The sequence below is a fragment of the Erythrolamprus reginae genome, chromosome 1 (assembly GCF_031021105.1).
Source record: "Erythrolamprus reginae isolate rEryReg1 chromosome 1, rEryReg1.hap1, whole genome shotgun sequence".
In the NCBI taxonomy this organism is placed as follows: Eukaryota; Metazoa; Chordata; class Lepidosauria; order Squamata; family Dipsadidae; genus Erythrolamprus; species Erythrolamprus reginae.
Genome location: NC_091950.1, coordinates 181,422,506 through 181,443,908, shown reverse-complemented (window position 1 = coordinate 181,443,908; position 21,403 = coordinate 181,422,506). Strand labels below are relative to the sequence as shown.

The following is a 21,403-nucleotide window of genomic DNA, read 5'->3' as shown; positions in this document are numbered from 1 at the left end:
AAAAAATGTGCCGCGGCTCAAAAAAGGTTGAAAATCACTGTTCTACATCACACGTGTATCTCCAGTAAAGTATCAATGTTGCAATAGCAGTAGGAATGAACCATCACTACTCCCAAGTTTCATACATTACCTTCCAGTTGCCTGCGGAAAGATTCTGAAGAGATCCTGCAGAACCCTCCAAAGTGGCTGGGTTGGAACTTTCAGCTAGAAGAGTTAAATATGGTTTTACTACAGATGGGTGCCACAACATTTCCACGCCTTTAGGAGATTTGGACAACCCTGGTATTGGACCAACTCCATCCCACTGTACAAAATAAGCACAATAAAAATATTACATTCAAACAGTTATTGCTTTTCATTGTGACTCAATGTTCTCATAAAAAGCTTCCACTGTAATATAAATAGATAATGGAAAAAATTATTTTTGGTATTCCTAAGAGGGCTACGTAAAAAGGAGAGGAAAAAAAAGAAGAACCTGATCTTCTTGCGAAGTTTTTTTCTTTTTCTTCTTCTTTTTTCCCCAGCAGCTTGAATCAGAATCTTTGCTGGGTGATTCCTTTCCCAAAAAGTCATCCAGCTCAGTGATGCCAAGAAGGCGGGCCTGAGGAACCTCAAGCTCCAGACGATAAGAAAGGTTCCGAAGTGTGCACACACAATTTTCGACTGTCTGAAAGTGAAACAGAAGAGATCCAAAGAAACCCAATAGTGATTTGGGCAGATAAATTTTAGAGAATATTCAGGGAATAAATACGTTGATGGGAAGAAAGAAAGAAACTATTTCTCTAAACACTCATAGTTTCACCATCACAATTCAAGAGGGATTATCAAGCTGTAAGTTTTCACTTCTCCAAGTAAAGCATTTTTAAATCTTTTAAAATAATGCAATCTAAATCATACGGAATATTACATGTTAAATTCCTAAGCTACTGTATTTCTCAAATCCTGAATTTGTGATATTGAAGTAATAAGAAACACCAGTCCTATCTGAAATTTAACAAACATGGCACCACAAAGCTGACTTTGTCTCTTTGGCTGTACAGTGTTCCCTCGATTTTCGTGGGTTCAAACTTCGTGAATAGCCTATACCACGGTTTTTCAAAAAATATTAATTAAAAAACACTTCACGGTTTTTTCCCTATACCACGGTTTTTCCCACCCAATGACGTCATATGTCATCACCAAACTAATAATTTTTGCAAATAAATAAAAACAAAAATATTATTATTATTATTAATAAATAATTATGTTCATAAATATCAGGATTACTAAGTGTCCTATTCAATGGTGAGTACCAGTAATAATGGTGAGTAAATGGTTGTTAAGGGAATGGGAAATGGTAATTTAGGGGCTTAAAGTGTTAAGGGAAGGCTTGTGATACTGTCCATAGCCAAAAATGGTGTATTTACTTCCGCATCTCTACTTCGCGGAAATTCAACTTTCGCGGGTGGTCTCGGAACGCATCCCCCGCGGAAATTGAGGGAACACTGTATTGTGACTGTGGGTTTTTTAAAAAAAATCCTTGCGGAAATAATAATATAAATATTTTAAGATGTTGTGGTATATCCCTGTTGTTTTCTTTATTTTGAAGTACTAACTTAATGAATTATTGTCAGTATCAGATAGTGCTAATATAGATAACACCCTCCAGTAGGTGTTCACAAATTTTATCACAGTGAATCTTTCCTAAACAAGTAGTTTATTTCTTTAAAATGTTAAATTGGAATAAGGGCTGAATAGAAACTAGAAAAGGATGAAAAGAAAGCACCAGCGGCAGCACAACAAAACCCCTGTTTATTTAAGTTTTCTGTCCACACAAAAATATACTAATGACGACATTACACATACATTCAGTGACAAAAAGACAAATTCTGACTGAAATAATATAGACATATTTCAATTATACATAACTCTTACTTGAAAACAACATTGGTAATTAAAACATTTGCATACCTTACTGTCATAATCAGAAGTGTTCACACATGTATGGATCACATATAACAAAGAATCAACCAATCCTTCACAAGATCTCATTTGTTTCCTTGCATCTTCTCCTGCAGAACTTAAATTCCTAGGGTACAAAACAAAGCAAAAAATACAGAATCTGTGATATATGCACATGTGTTTTATTATCTCAGCTATGCCTATACAACAAATTGATTATAGAAGAATATTTATCCAAGATGATACCACTGACTCGTGGGGAAGTAAAAAAATCCAGAAGAGTTCAATTTGATGTACAGTGATCCCTCGATTATCGCTAGGGTTCCGTTCCAAGACCCCTCGCGATAATCGATTTTTCGCGATGTAGGGTTGCGGAAGTAAAAACACCATCTGCGCATGCACGCCCTTTTTTCATGATCTGCTCGGCAGCGCAGCAGCAGCGAGCAGACGAAGATCGGGGTTTCCCCGCCGCCCACGCAAAGGGGAAACCCCGATTCGGCTCCTCGCTGCGCTGCCGAGCAGATCAGCTGCTGGGCGGCCGAAGGAACCTTCCCTGGGTCTTCCTCGCTGATGCCCCCGCTCGCCCGCCCACCCGCCAGCAAGAGGGGGAGAGATAGAGAAAGAGAGAGAAGGAAAGAAAGAGATGAGAGAGGGAGGAAGAGAGTGTGAGAGAGGAAGAAGCAAGATAGAGAAAGAGAGAGAGAAAGAAAGATGAGAAAGGAAGGAAGAGAGTGACGTCATCGGGTGGGGAAAATCGCGATATAGCGTTTCGTGAAGAACGAGATCGCGAAAATCGAGGGATCACTGTATTATTTATAAATAGTTCTGACTGGTTTTGTTACTTTTTACTATTGAATCATTCTCAAGAACGTTGTTATTGTGTGCTAAATGAACAGTTAACCAAAACAACAAGTTAACAGATACTCTATTTTCACAACGGGCAACAACTAATATTGTACAGCTTTCCATTTCTCTGATGTGCTCTGGTGTTTACCGCCAACCCTCTGGAGTTCATTTGAACAAAAGGACAGAAAAAGCCATTTCACTGGCGAATATAATAGTGGACTAGCATCTCCACTATAACAATACAACACATTCAATTTTTTTTAAGACCATTCGTATTTGGAGAGAAAATCTAGAATCTTCTACAATATTTACCAAGCCACAGATTTCTTTAAACATTGTATCATTTCACACTGATTAAGCTCCCTGTGCAAATTTGACATAAAATCTGTGAATGAGATCTTCATCATCTCCCTTTCATTGTGTTTCAAGTTTAAAACCAATTTTTTTGGCCTTCTCTAGCCCTGGTTCTACTTTAATTTGATAGTTAATTTTTTTGTGTAATTTTTTAATTTTTTTGTAATTTGCTTCTGGATTTTCAGTAAAATATTGGTTTCCCATTATTTATGTAGATACAGTAAGTGCCTGAATTCCTCAATAGGGAATTAACCCTCCCCATTTATCCGGGCTTGGGACCGGCATATAGATGTGTTACTATCTATATGGCTGGGTTGACAATACTGCGATAATATTGCTGCAGAGTCAGAAAAAGTAGCTTGGCAACAAGAATACTATACATTATATACCATATTGCACCCTCTTGGAGGTCATATGGATAACATCAATGATAACATTTGGAAACCCCATGGTACCATTTCACACATGAGCACTGAAAATTTGAACTGATGGAATAATGTTTCCACCCTATATATAACCACTAAGAACTGATATACCACCTGCAGAAACAATTTAGGTTCTCTTTAAGAACCAATACCAGAGACAAGATCAAGCATCCAAGAGACTAAAGAGGATATAAAACAACCAAAGCAACCCACAGTAGGTGGATGTGATGAGGTCACAGCAGAAGCACTGGAAGTCAGGAGGTAAGCTTTGCTAAGAACTATGCTCACTAATTATGCACACCAGTAATTCTCCATGTGCTGACCTATACATCAAAGCAAGCCATCAGAGTCCCCATACATTAAAAAAAAAACCCGGGGGGAGGGGGGAAGGAGGGTATGACTATGAATACAGAAGTTACCATGGGATCAGTTTACTCTCTGCAGCTGATGAAATATTCTCATGGACAATCCAACTCAACTCCAGATACAAATAAAAAGACAACAAGAGGCTTATTAATTTCTCTCCAAACTGAGCTTGCTATCACCAGATACTTATGTCACGGACGCATTAATGCAGTTTCAGCAAGCACTGGCCACTGAGGAAATGTCATGCAAACGCCTATAGTTCCTAAAGCGCATATACCTCTCTCAATCAGTTGAGGATTTCTCAAAGTGCACTGGGTATGTATGCCAAGATTGTAACTCATTCCCACTGTTGTTTAATACTGCAACAGATGCCTTCACGGGAAAAAAAAATCTTCAGCAATAAGCATGGAATTGAATATGGCCAGGGATAGCTCATCACTGACTTAATGTATGCAGATGATGCTGCAATTTTTGCCATGGCAACATGGTCATTTGGATTGGTAATTGGTATGGAAAACATGGAAATATTGAGTGGCAAAGGCTCATCAAGAGTCATATAGCTAATGAACTACAATTAAAAGAATTCAAATGTCAGCTCCATAGTACACAGAAAAAGCAAGTTCTCTCAATACCTCAGTGTAGCTGAAGTGATAAAAACTAAATTAGTGTCACCATCAAAGCCTTTGGTTAACTTATTTGTTGCTTACTGCTACTGTCTCTTACAGTCTGACATTCCCATGTGCACCAATTTTTCAGTCAGTAGTACTACCAGTGCTATTCTATGGGTATCACAGACATTCCTACAATTAGAGATCTAAAAAAAGACACCTTCCAAATGCACTGCCTCTGCAAGATCCTTGGCATCATGTTGATGAACTACATAAAAAAATGAAGCCATCCATAAGCAAAAGAACCACTAGCCAATAATAGGTAATGAATTCCAAAAAGTTATGGATGATGTAGCATGGTGATAACTGTTTATGTATTTGAATCCCTTTGTTATTTTTACAAATAATTCAATGTGGCAAACATATCCGACACATCCAACATTTCTTTTCCCATTTTTCTCAGAACAGCAATCTTTTGAGAGAGAGAGACAAGGAAGGAGGGAAAGAAAGAGTGGGGGAGACCCAATATTGGGCATAGTTTACTCCCTCGGAAAGTATGCTGGAGAACATGGCATTGTGGCTGGAAAGTTCAGTGTAAGGCACCAAGGAAAACCTGAACGGGATATATTGAAAATGAACAAATGAACTGGATCTGAATCAAACAAAAATCACAGTAATGGACAAAGCCGTTTTTCCCAATGGCAGCCAAAGAAGTATACTGGTTGTTAAATTATATTCAGCCAATTGTGATTTTGGGAAATCAGGTTGTGAGATTTTGTACGATGAGAAACAGCACATGAACACCACCAACAAATATGTGGATCAGTCATATCATGGAGCACAAAAAATTTATAGAAGATTTATAAAAGAGAAAAAAGAATAATTTTTCGGCCGGATGCGTCATGTGCTGCCCATGCTTATGACTGGTTTAGCGAAGGGGGGGGGGGGAAATCATGATACGTCATGTGATGATGTTGTGATGACACGAGTATGACACTCCTACTGTAGGGCACTGTCTGATTCAGAAACAGACCATAGCTGAGGACTGTCACCCAAAAGATTTAGAAATTTGCAATTAATATGTAGCAAATCCTTGACTTTCCACTACTACTTAGAAAAATTGTGAAAAGTTTTATTTGTCATAGATGCGCATGGAATATTCTTCTGTGAAGGGTTCCTGCAGGTTGGCTGCAGACTGGCTCAGAAGACGTACACAACTAATTCAAAGGACTGAAGAAAGAGGAATACAGAACAGCCACAATCTGAAAAAAGAGCATTTTCAAGAGAAAAAAAGACCTATGAATGGTGTTTTTGTGAGATGAGTCAGAGGTGCTGTTACTGGAGCTCACTGAATTTTAGATGACAAATGATGAAAGAAAATGATGTGACACAAGAGCACAGGGACTAAGATGCTATTTCTTCCATCCCTGACACTGCACGAAGCAGGCAGCACTTGCTAAAGCACACTACATGTTAAGCTGCTATGATTTGTTGCTTGGCATGATGATAAAGAAGATAGTAACTTCTTGTTGTTTGTTCTTTTCCCTTTGAACAATTGCTTGTCTTTTCCTACATAAATTGTTGATAATAGCCTGTAGGAGCTTGAGAATTAGTGGTACGGTAGGACAAAGCAATGACTGAGTACTGTAAGAATTACATTCTTTGAAGTTGAAGTTCCTGCCTTCCCTGTCTATCAACAGATTCCAATTTTGGTGCTGGGCCATGCTCAACAGTTATGGAGGGGAAGATAAGTGATAAAGCAAGAAAGAGGTAATTGTCATCCTTCATGTTTGATCGGTTCCCTACTTATCAAGAAGCATGGAACATAGTGAGCAGCTTCTGCTACACATTCTTTGCCAATCTAAGAAAAAGTTGAGATAAAGGAATGAGTATCTGGTACACATACCTACTCACTCGTAATTGAGGAAGCCTGGATAATGTTTAATAGAATATCCAATAACCACTGGGATAAGCCTAAGGGTGAAATTAAATGTTTATTGGGTCAATGACCAGGAGTTTAAAGGTGGGTTTCATCATATGGCTAGAGATCCCTTGGTCAATTGTCAAACAAGTCTCTGAGAGGGAATGGGCAGCTAATTCAAAACAAAAGCTTTTAAATCCAGTAATCACCCTAATAAATGCATCAGCGATTAGCTTCCAGAAAAGATTCTTGGTGAAGGGGCATTTCATTTATGGCAACTGAACTTAAATTTCCACTGAAGCTGAAATTGCTCAAACAGGAGCTGCTAATGCTTAAGGGGCAAACATCATAGGAAGAACTAATTCAGTAACAGAGAAATATACCTTATCTGGCTCTCACATCAATAATATTACTTGCTTTTGAACTTGATATTTCAAAACCCTTGTGAGCCAATTTGAAGATCAGCAGTGATGAGAACTTAAGTAATAAGATTTCCTTGAAAAATTACCATACTGTTATAAGAAAAGCCCACTTTTGAAACATAAAGGTAGCCCATTGGGAGTAGTAGGTAGCTTTTATCCCAATATTTTATTTATTTATCAAATGTATGTAGCCAGTCATCTCACCAAAGGCAGTTGATAATGACCAGTAAGCCAGGAACAAGTTCTGAACTTATGGTGCTTGATAACTAAGAAAGGTTGTAGAATAAATTGAAGGGGTTTTTTAGATTTTGGGTGAAAGTCTATAGATTTATTTTAGAATCTGGATTTACAGAATGCAGCCGGGATCGAAAAGTCTTCCCCAAAGTAGAGCTGAAATTATGTGGCTTAAACTATTTATTTATTCGTTTGTTTGTTTGTCTTTTATCCCGCCCCTCTCCAAGGACTCGCAGCAATTTACAACATGTAAAACACAATACAATTCTGAAAGCTAATAATAACTAAAAAGAAACAGTCTAAAAACCCAATTTAATATAAAAACAGTCCACCAACATATTTTCCATTCAACATACATTTATTCATAGGCAAGGGCTGATGATTAGTGTCCCCAGTCCTGTCGGCACAGGTGCATCTTCAAATTCTTACAGAAGGCAAGGAGGGTGGGGGGTAGTATATCTGCAGGGAGCTGATTCCAGAGGGCCAGGGCCCCCACAGAGAAGGCTCTTCCCTTAGGCCATGTCAAGCGACAATGTCTAGTCAACGGGACCTGGAGAAGGCCGACTCTATGGGACCTGACCGGTAGCTGGGGCTTATATGGTAAAAGGTGGTTTTGTAAGTAATCTGGCCCGATGCCATGTAGGGATTGATAAGTCATAACCAATACTTTGAATTGCGTTACGGAAACCGATCGGTAGCCAATGTAGCCTGCAGAGTGTGGAGAAACATGGGCATACCGGGGAAGGGCCATGACCACTCACACGGCCACATTCTGCACGATCTGTAGTTTCCAAATGCTCTTCAAAGGTAACCCCATGTAGAGAGCATTGCAGTAGTTGAACCTCGAGGTGATAATGGCATAAGCGACCGTGAGTAGTGCCTCCCTGTCCAGATAGGGCTGCAACGGGTGAACCTGGGCAAACACCCCACACACCACAGTTGAAAGATGGTGCTCTAATAACAGTTGACGATCGAGGAGGACGTCCAAGTTGTGAACCCTCTGTGAGGGTGTCAGAGGTCCCCCCCCAGGATAATGGATGGGACAGATGGAATTGTCCTTGAGAGGCAAAACCCATAGCCACTCAGTCTTGTTGGGGTTGATTCTGAGCCTGTTAACGCCCATCCAAACCCTAACAGCCTCCAGACACTCACACATTACTTCCACTGCTTCACTGAGTCCACACAAAATTGACATATTTGGCACTCATGGGCCTATTGAAACATTTTTGATAAAATATGAGAAGTGAATTTTGCTAATTAAGATGGAGAAATACGAACAAACCCTCCATCAAACAATTGGGCAAAATCAATCTCTTTAACAATTTGGTTTATATAATAGTATATCTTTGGATCTACATTTGTGGCACTACTTTCATTACTGAAAACAAAGAATATTAGCTTGAATTACAAAGATGAATGGTTTAAAAAGGTGCGTAAACATTGATTAGTTAAGTTGATTATCATGAAACTATGATTTTACCTTAGACAACCTGTTGTGTTGCGCAGAACTAAAGAAGTCTGGAATTTAATTTTATGATCATCATCAAAGGAAGAATTATTCCATCCAGAATGGGGAACTATCACACTGTTTGTTAATGTTCCTAGAGCATCTCGGATGATTGTCATTTTTACTGCATCACACGAAGACAGGTTCCAAAGGACACCTTTGGAAAAAGGATATATATGTTGTAACAGAAAAGATCAAAAAGCATATCAGCTTCAATTATCATTTCAAAGAGCAAAGGATGTACAATAGTAAGCCCAATACAATGTAAAAAACCAACAGTGATCATAATGTTGGCAATTCTAACAGGAATGCAACCATTGCCAATGCCTAACAGCAAAATATACTTTTTTTTCCTATATGTTTTTTGGTCTGCCAACTAGGACCACTGAATATATTACAAAGAAGGAGTTCTTACTAGGTCTATAAAACATGTAGTGCCATAGCTATTGACAATTTTATAAACCAGAAAGAACTTAGAACGGCATGAGACTGCAGTACAAATAGTAAATTGATCCAACCTAAACAGCAATCCCATATCCATTTTCTCTGGAGTAAGCTCCACTGGAGTAAGCTCCACTGAATCCAATAAACAGCATTGTGCACTGCTTTACAAGGTTTTCCAATATATTTCTGTATATTAAGGAATGAAAAGCACCTGCCATTTATAACGGAAATACAGAGCTGGAGTGATTTAGGAAATGTATAATATTTTTGACTCAAAGTACTGTTAAAAATTAATTCAGTGTTATAATGGTTTAGTTATTTTTCAAAGAATCAGAATATAAAGCAATCACTGTGATGGATTTATTGTAGATGAAACTACAAAAGCTATTTTTATAAATAATGAATATAATGGAATTATATTCCTGATCTTCGTAAAGATTGAAAAAAGAAAGAAAGAAAAGGGAAAGACGTATTGCATGTATCAATTTGCAAATAAAGCCTGCACTTCTTTGTGCAGCTCTAGATATAATACTCCAATTCATAGCCCCAAAGAAACATTTAGGACTTTTTCTCTTGAAAAAAAAATGTCAAGTAAGGGTAATCATTATAAGTGTACTCAGTGAAGCTTGGTGTGGAGAAAATAAATGAGTCTTTCTTCGTCTTTCAAAATTCTGAACAGTGGCGTTATCCAAGGAAGTAAAATGTGTGAGATTCAGAACAGACAAGAAATACTTTTTAAAACTGGCACAGTTAAAATCAGGTAATCATGCTGACATATCCCGATGACTTGTTTACTTGAACGGCTTTAAAAGAGGCAAATTCATGGAAGATAAAAGCCCATTAATGGTTACAATCATAAGCCTGACCTCATGTGTAGCATTCACTGAGTCACTATTGTCTGTAAGAGAGTTGAAGTGGTTTCAGCACAGGTTTTTCTTTTACAATCTTCCTGAGCTAACATTTACTCCACTCTTCAAATTTAATGTTTGACAAATATTTACAAGAGAATTTGAAATAACAGTAATCTGTCTCACCAAATTGCAAAGTATTTTTGGGGCCAAACATTTTTCACAATGTATTTCCCCCACCAACTGTAGTTTGTTTTATAAAGGTAAAATGATATTTCCAATATGTGGAACTTCTGAGCAGCCTCTTCTTAACAAATATTCTGTTAGTACAGTGATCCCCCGGTTATTGCGTCCCCAACCATTGCGAACAGGGTAATTTGCAAATTTTGAACCCGGAAATCAAAATACCATCTACGCATGCGTGCCCTTTTTTCTATGGGCACGCATGCGTAGATGGCGCCGGGCAGATCAGCTGCTGGGCGGCTTCCTTGGGTCTTCCCCCTCTTGCTGGCGGGAGGGCGAAGCCCCCCAGCACCCGCTCGCCCGCCCTTCGCCCTTCGCCCGGCCACCCGCTCGCCCACCTGCTCGCCCTTCGCCCGGCCGGCTCTGATCGTTTTAAAGCAGGCGCGCGTTTTAAAGCAGGTGCGCCGTTCTCCGCTGACTTCTAAAGCGGGGAAGTTCGCTAGGAGTCAGCTGAGAAGAGCGCGCGTTTTAAAGCAGGCGTGCGTTTTAAAGCAGGCGCGCGTTTTAAAGCAGGCGCGTGTTTTAAAGCAGGCGCCCCGTTCTCCGCTGACTTCTAAAGCGGGGAAGTTCGCTAGGAGTCAGCTGAGAACGGCGCGCGTTTTAAAGCAGGTGCGCGTTTTAAAGCAGGCGCGCTGTTCTCCGCTGACTTCTAAAGCGGGGAAGTTCGCTAGGAGTCAGCGGAGAACGGCGCGCCTGCTTTAAAACGATCGGAGCCGGCTGGCTCCGATCGTTTTAAAGCAGGCGCGCCGTTCTCCGCTGACTCCTAGCGAACTTCCCCGCTTTAGAAGTCAGCGGAGAACAGCGCACCTGCTTTAAAACGATCGGAGCTTTCCAATGAGTCCCGAAGACAAACGTCAAACTTCCGTGTTTGTCTTCGGGACTCATTGGAAAGCCGCGCCGGTGTTTTAAAACGTCGCCGCCGACATGGGGGGCTTGCTAGCACCCCCCCAAACCCGGGTTGGGGGTTCGGGGGGTGCTAGCGAGCCCCCCATGTCGGCGGCGACGTTGTAAAACACCCGCGCCGCCCCCAATCTTCGGCTCCTCGCTAGCGCTGCGGAAGTTAAAAACACCATCTGCACATGCGCAGATGGTGTTTTTACTTCCGCAGCGCTACTTCGCGAAAACCCGCTCGTTGCGGGGGGTCCTGGAACGGAACCCTCGCAACGAGCGGGGGATCACTGTATCTGGATCAGTAATGGGTTACAAGTATCATTGCTACTGGTTCCTGTGTGTCCGGGGCAGGTGGGTGGAGCCCCCTGCTGCTACTGGTTCATAAAGTCGGTCGTACCGGTAGAACCCACCACTGATCTGGATATCGAAGAAGGAATGCATAATTCCAATATTTCCCATTTTATGGTTCTTTCTCCATTATCAACAGATCCCAAATCAGTGTTAGGGCAGCAAAAATAGGATGCTGTCTATCAAATTGGCTGTCAACCTTTCTTCCGAGAATAATTTGTTCTATCTGTGACCAAACTTTGGTGAGATTTTTTGTATATGAATCACTAATACTCCCAACCAAATACTTTCTTTGTCATAATTCATCACTCTATATTGTTTTTATTTTATAATAATCATTAATTTTATGGGTATAAATATTCAACCATTTTTAACTTCTTGGTAAAAACAGAAATGACACAAATAAAATCTGGACTTAAAAAAATGCCTAAATATTGACTTGACAGTGCTATTTAAAATAGTTTCTTCAGTATTTGAATTGGGTAATATAGTCTTTTCAGAATTTGAAAAACTGGAAGAATTTTGAGAATGTAGTTGTTTTTGTTATAGTTTATCTTTTTGATTATAATTTCATAACAGCCAATAAACCAGTAGGCATCATCCATAAAGAAACTATAGTGAAGAGTTAATTTTTATAAAATATAGTAATATCACTTAGATTTATATACTGCTTCAGTGCTTTAGAGCAGTGTTTCCCAACCAGTGTGCCGCGTCACACTAGTGTGCCGCGGGACATGGTCAGGTGTGCCGCGAGCCCGGCCTGGCTGGAGCTTCCCTGGCGGTGACGGGAAGTGAACTTTTGGGGCCCGGTGGGAGGGCGCCGGCCACTGTTGCTTCTAAGCTGCGTGGGCGTGCGCCCGCGCAGCCATTAAGACCCCCCCCCCGCAGAAATTTTTGAAGTGGCACAAAGCCACGCAGTCCTGAATCGCTCCCTTCTCCGGCCAGCAAAGTCGGCTGCCCAAGAAAGCGCCGTGTTTAAAAAGCGCGCGTTTAAAAAGCGCGCCGCTTTCCCAGGCAGCTGGCTTGCTAGCCGGAGAAGCGAGCGATCCGGGACTGCATGGCTTTGCGCCGTGATGACAATGGTGCCGTGGTGGCCTCCAAGCGCCGCCCTTCATGGCGCCCCACCACCCGTTCCTGCAGGTAGAAGTCGGGCGGGGTACCAGGAGGCGGAGGCGGCACTTGGCCGGGTGCTGAGCGCCATGGGCACCTGGGTGGGCGAAGGGTTGAATGTGGCTGCTGCCTCTTAGGCGGAGGTGAAGGTGACAGCGGAGTCCGCGCTGGGACCATGCGGGGCCGCTGATCCAGGGGGCCGCGGACCGGCAAGCCGCCCTCCATTCTCTCTCCGCTCTCTCTCTTTCTCTCTCTGTTGCCGGCGTGGTGCACGAGAGAGAAAGAGAGAGAGAAAAAGGAGGGGAGAGAAAGCAAGAGAGAAAGAGAGAGAAGGAAAGCAAGAGAGAAATCAAGAGAGAGAGAAAGCAAAGGAGAGAGAAAGAGTGTGTGAAAGCAAGAGAGAGAGAAAAAGAGAGAGAGAGAGAAAGCAAGAGAGAGAGACAGAAAGCAAGGGAGAGAAAGAAAGCAAGAAAGAGAGAGAGAAGAAGAGAGAAAGCAAGCAAGAGAGAAAGAGAGAAGGACAGCAAGAGAGAGAAAGCAAGAGAGAGAGAAAGCAAGGGAGACAGAAAGAGAGAGAAAGCAAGAGAGAGAGACAGAAAGCAAGAGAGAGAAAGAAAGCAAGAAAGAGAGGAAGAGAGAGAGAGAAAGAAAGAAAGAGAGAAAGAAAGCAAGAGAGAAAGAGGAAGAGAGAAGAAAAGCAAGAGAGAGAAAGAGAGAGAGAGAAAGCAAAGAGGAGAGAGAAAGAGAGAATAAAAGAGAGATAGCAAGAGAGACAGAGAAAGAGAGAGAGAAAGAATGCAAGAGAGAGAAAGCAAGAAAGAGAGAAAGAGGGCGAGAGAAAGAGCAAAAAAGAAAGGAAGGAAGAAAGAAAGAGGGATGGAGAGAGAGGGAAAGAAAGACGGAGGGAGAGAGAAATAGGGCGAAAGGGAGGAAGAGATGGTTTTTTTGTCCAAACTTTTTAGCCCCCCCCCGCTCTCTCCCCCCCACTCAATGTTCCCCAGGATTTTGTAAGTGTGAATAATGTGCCGCGGCTCAAAAAAGGTTGGGAAACACTGCTTTAGAGCCCCCTCTAAGTAGTTTACAGAGTCAGCATATTGCCCCCAATAATCTGGGTCCTCATTTTACTGACCTTGGAAGGATGGAAGACTGAGTCAACCTTGAGCCAGGAAAACTCAAACTGCTGAACTAGGCAGCCAGCAGAAGTAGCTTGCAGTATTGTATTCTAACCACTGCATCACCATGTTTCAAAATATGATTTCCATTCTTTTACCAACTCAAACAGGTTAGGCAAAGTGAATTAGGCTGTGCGAATATGTAAAATTTGTTTCCCTTTTCTCTTCCTTTCCTTGTTTGTATTACGGGCAGTCCTCAACTTACAACAGTTCATTTAGTGTCTAAAGTTACGACACTGAAAAAAGTGTTTTACAACTATTTTTCACACTTACAGCCGTTTTACCATCCCCCTAGTCACATAATCAAAATTGAGGTGCTTGTCCACATACTTAGGACAGTTGCAGTGTCCTGAAATCATGTGACCACCTTTTGTGATTTGTCACCTTTCTCACAAATGAAGTCAATTCATTTAACAACCTTGTTACTAACTTAACAATTGCAGTGATTCATTTAACAACCGTGGCAAGAAAGATCATAAAATGGCACAATATTCACTTGACTTTCTTGCTTAGTAACAAACAATTGGGCCTCACGTTTTGTATTAAATTCAAAAAGAAGCCAGCAATAAAATCGTAAAGTCAGTCATGTCTTCTTTAATGACTGCAGATGATTTGCTTAACAACCACGGAGGAAGTAAGGTCAGAAGTCTGTCATGGTCATGGCTACTTAATGACCATACTGCTGTGACAGAATTGCCAGCCCCAATTGTGGTAGTTAAGCAAGGGCTATCGGTAATAGACAATTGGAGGAGAAAGTCTCTTTGTTTACAAAGATTTGGGGGCAATTATTCAGCATACATGATGGGCTGCAAACAGGAATATGCTTAATTAAATTTGACATGGTTTAGTTGAAACTAATTACTGACATGCTTGAATTAATATCTCTAAGGAAATGGAAAGCGCTATTTTTCATACACGGTGCTAGATACGACTGATGAGTAATGGCACCACAATAAATGTTTGTCCAGGTGCCTCTTTATTTTTTTCTCGAGGCAACTAATCTAACTTTGCACTGCATATAAACTCATATTAAAAAAAAAAAAGATATAGGAAAAGACTCGTACTGAATCACTTCTAAAATGACTAAGATCTTCCTACTTTAATCACAGTTGGCTCCAAAATATTCTATATCATTTCTGGCCACAGTTTTGATTCAGCTTTAGATGATATGATTAATATCCCCTTATTGTTTGAACAGTAGGATGATAATTCTGTTCTTAAGTTATTACAAACAGTCCCTAACCTATGGCAAAGGTACTAAAGACAGAAAGGAGAATAAATGAAATTTCAACCAGGAAATCCTGGTTTAATTTAAAATTATGCTCTTTTGTTCATTTGCATGTGCAGAGTCAAACTCATGGTGTAAGTAAAATGCCAAGTGCATACGATTCCCCCACCCAATCGTACTGTTTTATTTTTAACACGAGCCTAACATTAAACTTAAATCAGACTTGTCTGAGGTCAGCAACTATGATTATTAGTTCTGTCGTTTTCCGGCTGCTGTGCTGAACTGTTTTCCATCCAGCAGTGCAATTTATTGGAGGTTTGCATTTTACGTTTATGTGCAGGACAAGCTGTCATAGGCATTCGTGCAGAAAGAATAAGTTGTTCCTTGGTGGAGGTTTGCCTACATGCAAATTTCTGCCATTTGCGTGTTTATTGAACCATACAATATCCATATGTGGCTCCATCAAAAGAAAATGTACGTAGCTCAGGATTAAACTATGAAGTCCTTAGTGCTCTCTGAGCTTAGTTATTTGCAGATGTTTCTTTATCTGACTAGATAACTTTATTAGGTAACATTAGTTTATAGTTTATAGTTATAGTTTATTAGATTTGTATGCCGCCCCTCTCCGAAGATTCGGGGCAGCTCACAGTATAGCAGTAAGACAATACATTACAAATCTAATAATAAAAAATTAAATCCATTTAAAAAGACATTAATAACATAATAAAACCCCTAACTATGCAGTCACACACATTCAACCTAATCTATCATGCAGTAAGGCCAAAAATATAATAAAAAGGGGGGGGAAATGGTAATTATCCCCACGCCTGGCGATAAAAGTGGGTCTTCAGCATTTTACGGAAGGCGATGAGGGTGGGGGCTATTCGAATCTCTGGAGGGAGTTGATTCCATAGGGCTGGGGCCGTCACAGAGAAGGCTCTTCCCCTGGGTCCCGCCAGCTGACATTGTTTGGTCGACAGGACCCGGAGAAGGCCAACTCTGTGGGACCTAATTGGCCGCTGGGATTCGTGCAGCAGGAGGCGGTCTCGGAGATATTCTGGTCCAATGCCATGTAGGGCTTTAAAGGTGATAACCAACACTTTGAATTGTGACCAGAAACTGATCAGCAGCCAGTGCAGGCCGTGGAGTGTTGGTGAAACGTGGGCAGATCTTGGAAGCCTCACGATGGCTCTCGCGGCCGCGTTCTGCACGATCTGAAGTTTCCGAACACTCTTCGGAATAAATCTGAATCTGACTGAGCACTTGTAAGAGCTCATATTAAGACTTACAAAGTGGCGCTCAAGGCGGCAAGATGTGCGTACTATGCCACCGTGATCGCATCAGCAGAATCCCGCCCGGCTGCTCTGTTTAGGGTGACCCGCTCCCTTCTTAATCGGGGCAGGGGGGGGTGGGCGGGCTGGGGAACCCTTACAGAGCAATGCTGAGGACTTTCTCCACTCTTAGCTGATTTTCTCTAAGCCAGGGGTCCTCAATCCCTAGGTTGTGGCCCTCTACCAGGCCTTGAGCCTTTCAGAACTGAGCTGCAGAAGTGATGGGTGAGTCTGTGCGCTTGCATGCCAGTTACACAGAACTATACCCTGATTCCCTGAGGGGTAGTGATCCACAAAGCCAGAAAGGTTGGGGAACTTTGCTTTAGGCAGCATCTTTCCTCTCATCCATCAAATCTTCCCCAATATATTATCCAGCTAAACATCATCATTCATGAAAAACATGAATACCAGAGTTTGAGGGAATCATGGCAATATTAGAGCTAATGTTATGAATATTACATTGAATATTATGTAAAATATTATGCATACCTTCTGGCTGTGCAATGGAATATTCAGAATTGTTGGCATTATACATGATCCATGACATGGATGGAAAATGAACTTGGCCAAATGGCCAAAATTGGCATCTGTTATATACTAAATTGCCAGTGGGACTAGTTTAATAACATCATGCTATTTATGTACTCTTTTATTTTAATCAAATTATCTTCTAAGAAGTTAGTATGAGCAACAGTTGAATAATATCCTGAATGAAATGGTAAAGAATATTTGTACAACAACATCCTGGAGGAATCATAAGTACAGCTAGACCTTGATTTATGACCTTAATGGAATCCAGAATTATGATCATATGTTGCATTGATCACCAAGCAGGTCACATGAATGTGCCAGATTTCACAACCTTTCTTGTGGCAGTTGTTAAATGATCCCAAGGTTGTTAAATGAACACCAGTGTTTAATTAAGCAAAACCTGTTTAAGCTAATGGATGTTTGTTTGTGAAATGGAAATGAAACCACTTTTTGGCAAAAACCTTTTGCAAATTGTGGCAAAAATTTAAGACACTACAAATGGCTGTAAAAGCAGGCCAATTGTCAAATGCCCCAAATGCAAACACCTGCCTGCATGTGAGGGGAACAGACTGCCATAACTTTGAAATTGGGTCTTAAGTAGCCCTGGGAAGGTCCGTTATAACTTTGCAAGAGAAGGACTTCCTGCAGCACTATAGCCTTCAGTTGCAACATTGTTGTTCAGGGGGACAATCGTATCTTCCCATCCTTTCTTCTGATTACTGAGATATACCAGGATTGCCAAAGAATGTCACTAGAATTTGAAATTCCACTTTTTATTATTATTGGAGCTAACAAAAATAGCTGTTGTAATATTATTCTCAATCATAAGCAATTATATTATGGTTTTCATTTCTGTCTTAGTTTTAGAATGGAGAAATGCAGAAAATAGTTGTCAACTCATTGTATGTGAGTATTCAGAGTAAATGACTAAGCAGTGATGGAACAATTTTTTAGGAACAGTAAAGGTTTCAGGTTTAAGTAGGTTAGAAGCACCAGATTTGGGGAAATAGGTTAGAAGCAGAAGATTTATTAAACTAAAAATTGTCTACAGAGAAATGGCCAATGGAGATATTTTTCAAGGATATAGAGGAGCCAAGAGAAAAAAGTCTATGTTCTCTCTCTCTTCTTTAATTTACTCCATGTATTGCAGATTTCCTTGTTCTTTACGACTTGCAAAAACTAACAACATTCCAGAAGTTCATTTTGGCTAATGCTTAATGCATGTGCCACACGCTGTAAAGCAGAATGAAATGTGTGAATATTTTCTAACACTGTGAATAATTTTCTAAAACTGCAATCAACCACGTACACTCATTCATGTGTGTCAAAAGTTAAGGTTTCTGAATTTTAAAGTGAATAGTTACAGTGTTTAGGAACACAAACTACCCATAAGATAGAAACTCCCCAGCTTGCCAGTACTTGAATTTAAAATAAGATATGGAGGAAGTGAATCTGCCCACAGATTTTAAATTCAGCTGGTGTCAATAAGTGTTACAACATTGTGTTCTCACAGAATATATTTCCCAAATTAGGGGATCAATCTATCACCGGATTTCAGCTACCCAAGAATTAAAAATATATTTAAACAAGCTTGGATTAGTAGAAAAGGAGAACAGAATATTTATCATGCAGAAAATACACAGCACATTTCTTAGTCTGAACACACCATGAGATTATGTACTGTAGATAAACAATTTCTAAAGAAAATATAGGCTTTTAAGCAATATTTTAATTTTTTACTTGAGTTATCAATACAAACTTATAAAAGATACCATTTGTAGTTCAGGATTGAACTGTGGGATCTTTGGTATTCTCTGAGCTTGGTGGTTGTCTTACGGACATTTTGTTAGCGAAATAGGCAATATCATCAGTGCTGTTATTTAATTTGGTAATAACGTGTTTGCAAAAAAACCACCAAGATCAGAGAGCACCAATGATCCCAAAATACAATCTCATGCATATCCAACCAGAGGTAAGGCTTACTCACATATAAGATATCATAAATTGTTTTGGATAGCACTTATACGCTCAGATCTTTGCAAAAGAACATGCTGGCCAGAACTGATAAGGATATGATAAGAGCTGATATGCAAAATCTGGAAGAAACCAGGTCATCTAACTCATACCAGAGTCTCAATGAACCACAGACATGGTTTAGAACTGAGATAAGTATTTTTTTTTTCAAATAAATGATAACTACTTCAGAGAAAGGCTTTTTTTTACACATATATTAATTGCACCTGACTATACATCATTTATTTCCTATCTATTAAAAATTACCTGTGACAAGTTCTCTTACTTCTGCATCAATTGATTTTCTTAGCAACCGTAAAAGAGCAGCTATTCCACCAACATTTTTCATTGCTATCTTATTTTCATCTGTAGATTTCCCAAATACCAGGTTCCGCAGTGCCCCACAAGCATTCTTCTGTACTTCAAGAATTCTGTGGTCTAACAGGTCAACCAAGTGCTTGATTCCTCCTAACCTGCACACCTATAAATTATATTGAATAAAGGATTCAGTGAATTATGTGAAGTTAAAATTCTGGAAAAATATATTTTCTAACACAAGTTGCATAGACCGAATTTACTTGTCTGTCTATTTAATATTTGGCATTTCTAAGGGATATATAGCATATCTAATTTATTGAAATATAGTGTTGTGTGTATACTATCCCCCCATTTTCAGTTAAAGTCAATGTTCTTACACTAAATAAACTGGAATTAAAACATGGAGAGGGGCCAGGCACCGCGGCGGGATGGGAGTTTTCCGCGCTCCACGGAACTCCAAATTCCCATCGCCGGGGTGTGTGTGCGATTCTTATCATACTGATCCCAGAACTGCCCTGAAGGGGCAGGGAAGAAGAGGGATATTATTGGGTCCTGTTTGGGGTCAGCATACCCCATAGGAATCCATCCCAGAGCCCTTGACCTGTGACAGTTAAAGTCAGCTTGGGAACATGTCCCAGCCATTTTAGCTGTGGCGGCCACGCAATGGAATGATTGATTGTTTGCTGAGGTGGTCGGCATCTGGAGAAGGAAGAACAAATAATTGTGCAGGAAAGACTAAGGAGCAGAAACTGTAGTGGTTGGTGAGTCTTTTGGCTGAGGAAGAACTTTTAAAACAACTCCTAAGCTTAACCCTGCTGTTCTGTTCGAAAAAAGTTCCTAATGTTATGTTCCCGGGTCACCCTGACCCGGACCGAAAACTCTTCATTTGCAGTGCTTATGTTTGGTCTTTTTGAAAGCTTTTTTCACCTGGAAACATGTTTGAACATTTCTGCACACAATGGAATGAAAATTGAACTGAAAAAATTAATCCTTATTGGTTTATTTTGCCCATAAATGTGCCTCCCCCCCGTTTTTGTGAAAGTTTTTTCAATTTATGGATAGTTTTGCTTGCAAAATCCATTCTATTTTACTAAAGTTGGTGTGGGATTGGTAGCTTGAACATTTCTGCACACAATGATATGAAAATTGAACTGAGAAAATTAATCCTTATTGGTTTATTTTGCTCATAAATGGGCCCCCATGCTTATACTCAAATAGGCTTATACTCGAGTAGGCTTATACTCGAGTATAAAATGATATGGTCTTATATTCAAAAATAAACCAATAAGAATCATTTTTTTTCAGTTCATTTCTATTTTTCTTATGTTTAGGATTGTTCAATTTAGTATATCAAAACTTTTGAGTTTATTGATAATTTTGCCTGCAAAATGCATTCTATTTTACTATTCTATTTTGGTGTGGGATTGGTAGCTTGAACCTTTCTGAACATAATGATATGAAAATTAAACTGAAAAAATGATCCTTATTGGTTTATTTTGCTCATAAATGGGCCCCCATGCTTATACTCAAATAGGCTTATACTCGAGTAGGCTTATACTCGAGTATAAAACAATAAACCAATAAGAGTCATTTTTTTCAGTTCATTTATATTTTTCTTATGTTCAGGATTGTTCAATTTAGTATATCAAACCTTTTGGGGGAAAATTCCTTAGGGATTTGTAGCCTTAAAAAATATAAATTGACACGAAATTCAAAAAGGATGGGGGGAGGGGCTTTTTGATCAAAATAAAAATATAAGTCTCAATTTTTCCAGTTCAATTTTCATATCATTATGTTCATAAATGTTCTAACTAGTTTTCCAGTGGAAAAAGTTTTCAAAAAGACCAAATTCAAGTACCTAAAAAAAATCATTTTGATCCGGGTCTATATGACCCGAACAGAGTAAATGTGACTTTTTTTTTGCCAAGAAAAAAATTTTTCCCCCACCCCCACAAATATTTTTTTGATGATCAGCATTGTTAAATTGAGTAAATGAATGCGTAAGATTTTAAAGAATATTTCGGATTTGGAGCATAAAAAAATAAAAAGTGAAAATTGTTGCAAGCAGCCAGGGGGGGGGGAGGCCTTATTTCTGATGTTAAAAAAACAGTAAGAATCATTTTTTTCAGTTCCTTTATATTTTTCTTATATTCAGAAATGTTCAAGGTACCATTCCCACACCAACTCCAGTAAAATAGACTGCATTTTGCAAGCAAAACTATCCATAAATTGAAAAAACTTTCACAAAAACGGGGGGGGAGGCACATTTATGGGCAAAATAAACCAATAAGGATTAATTTTT

The 21,403-nt window shown here is 39.8% G+C and overlaps 1 protein-coding gene across 8 annotated transcripts in view; it reads right to left on the bottom strand.

Annotated features, from left to right (window-relative positions):
• Window positions 1–21,403, bottom strand: part of PKP4 (plakophilin 4) — a 177,027-nt gene that overhangs the window by 26,156 nt on the left and 129,468 nt on the right. For all 8 annotated transcript variants that reach the window (XM_070731562.1, XM_070731564.1, XM_070731566.1 and 5 more), the window contains exons 11-15: window positions 19,051–19,264; window positions 8,598–8,781; window positions 1,951–2,068; window positions 476–667; window positions 131–304 (exon numbers count right to left, since the gene is read on the bottom strand). In XM_070731562.1, coding sequence (XP_070587663.1) covers window positions 131–304; window positions 476–667; window positions 1,951–2,068; window positions 8,598–8,781; window positions 19,051–19,264 — 882 coding nt within the window. The remainder of the gene's footprint in view (window positions 1–130; window positions 305–475; window positions 668–1,950; window positions 2,069–8,597; window positions 8,782–19,050; window positions 19,265–21,403) is intronic.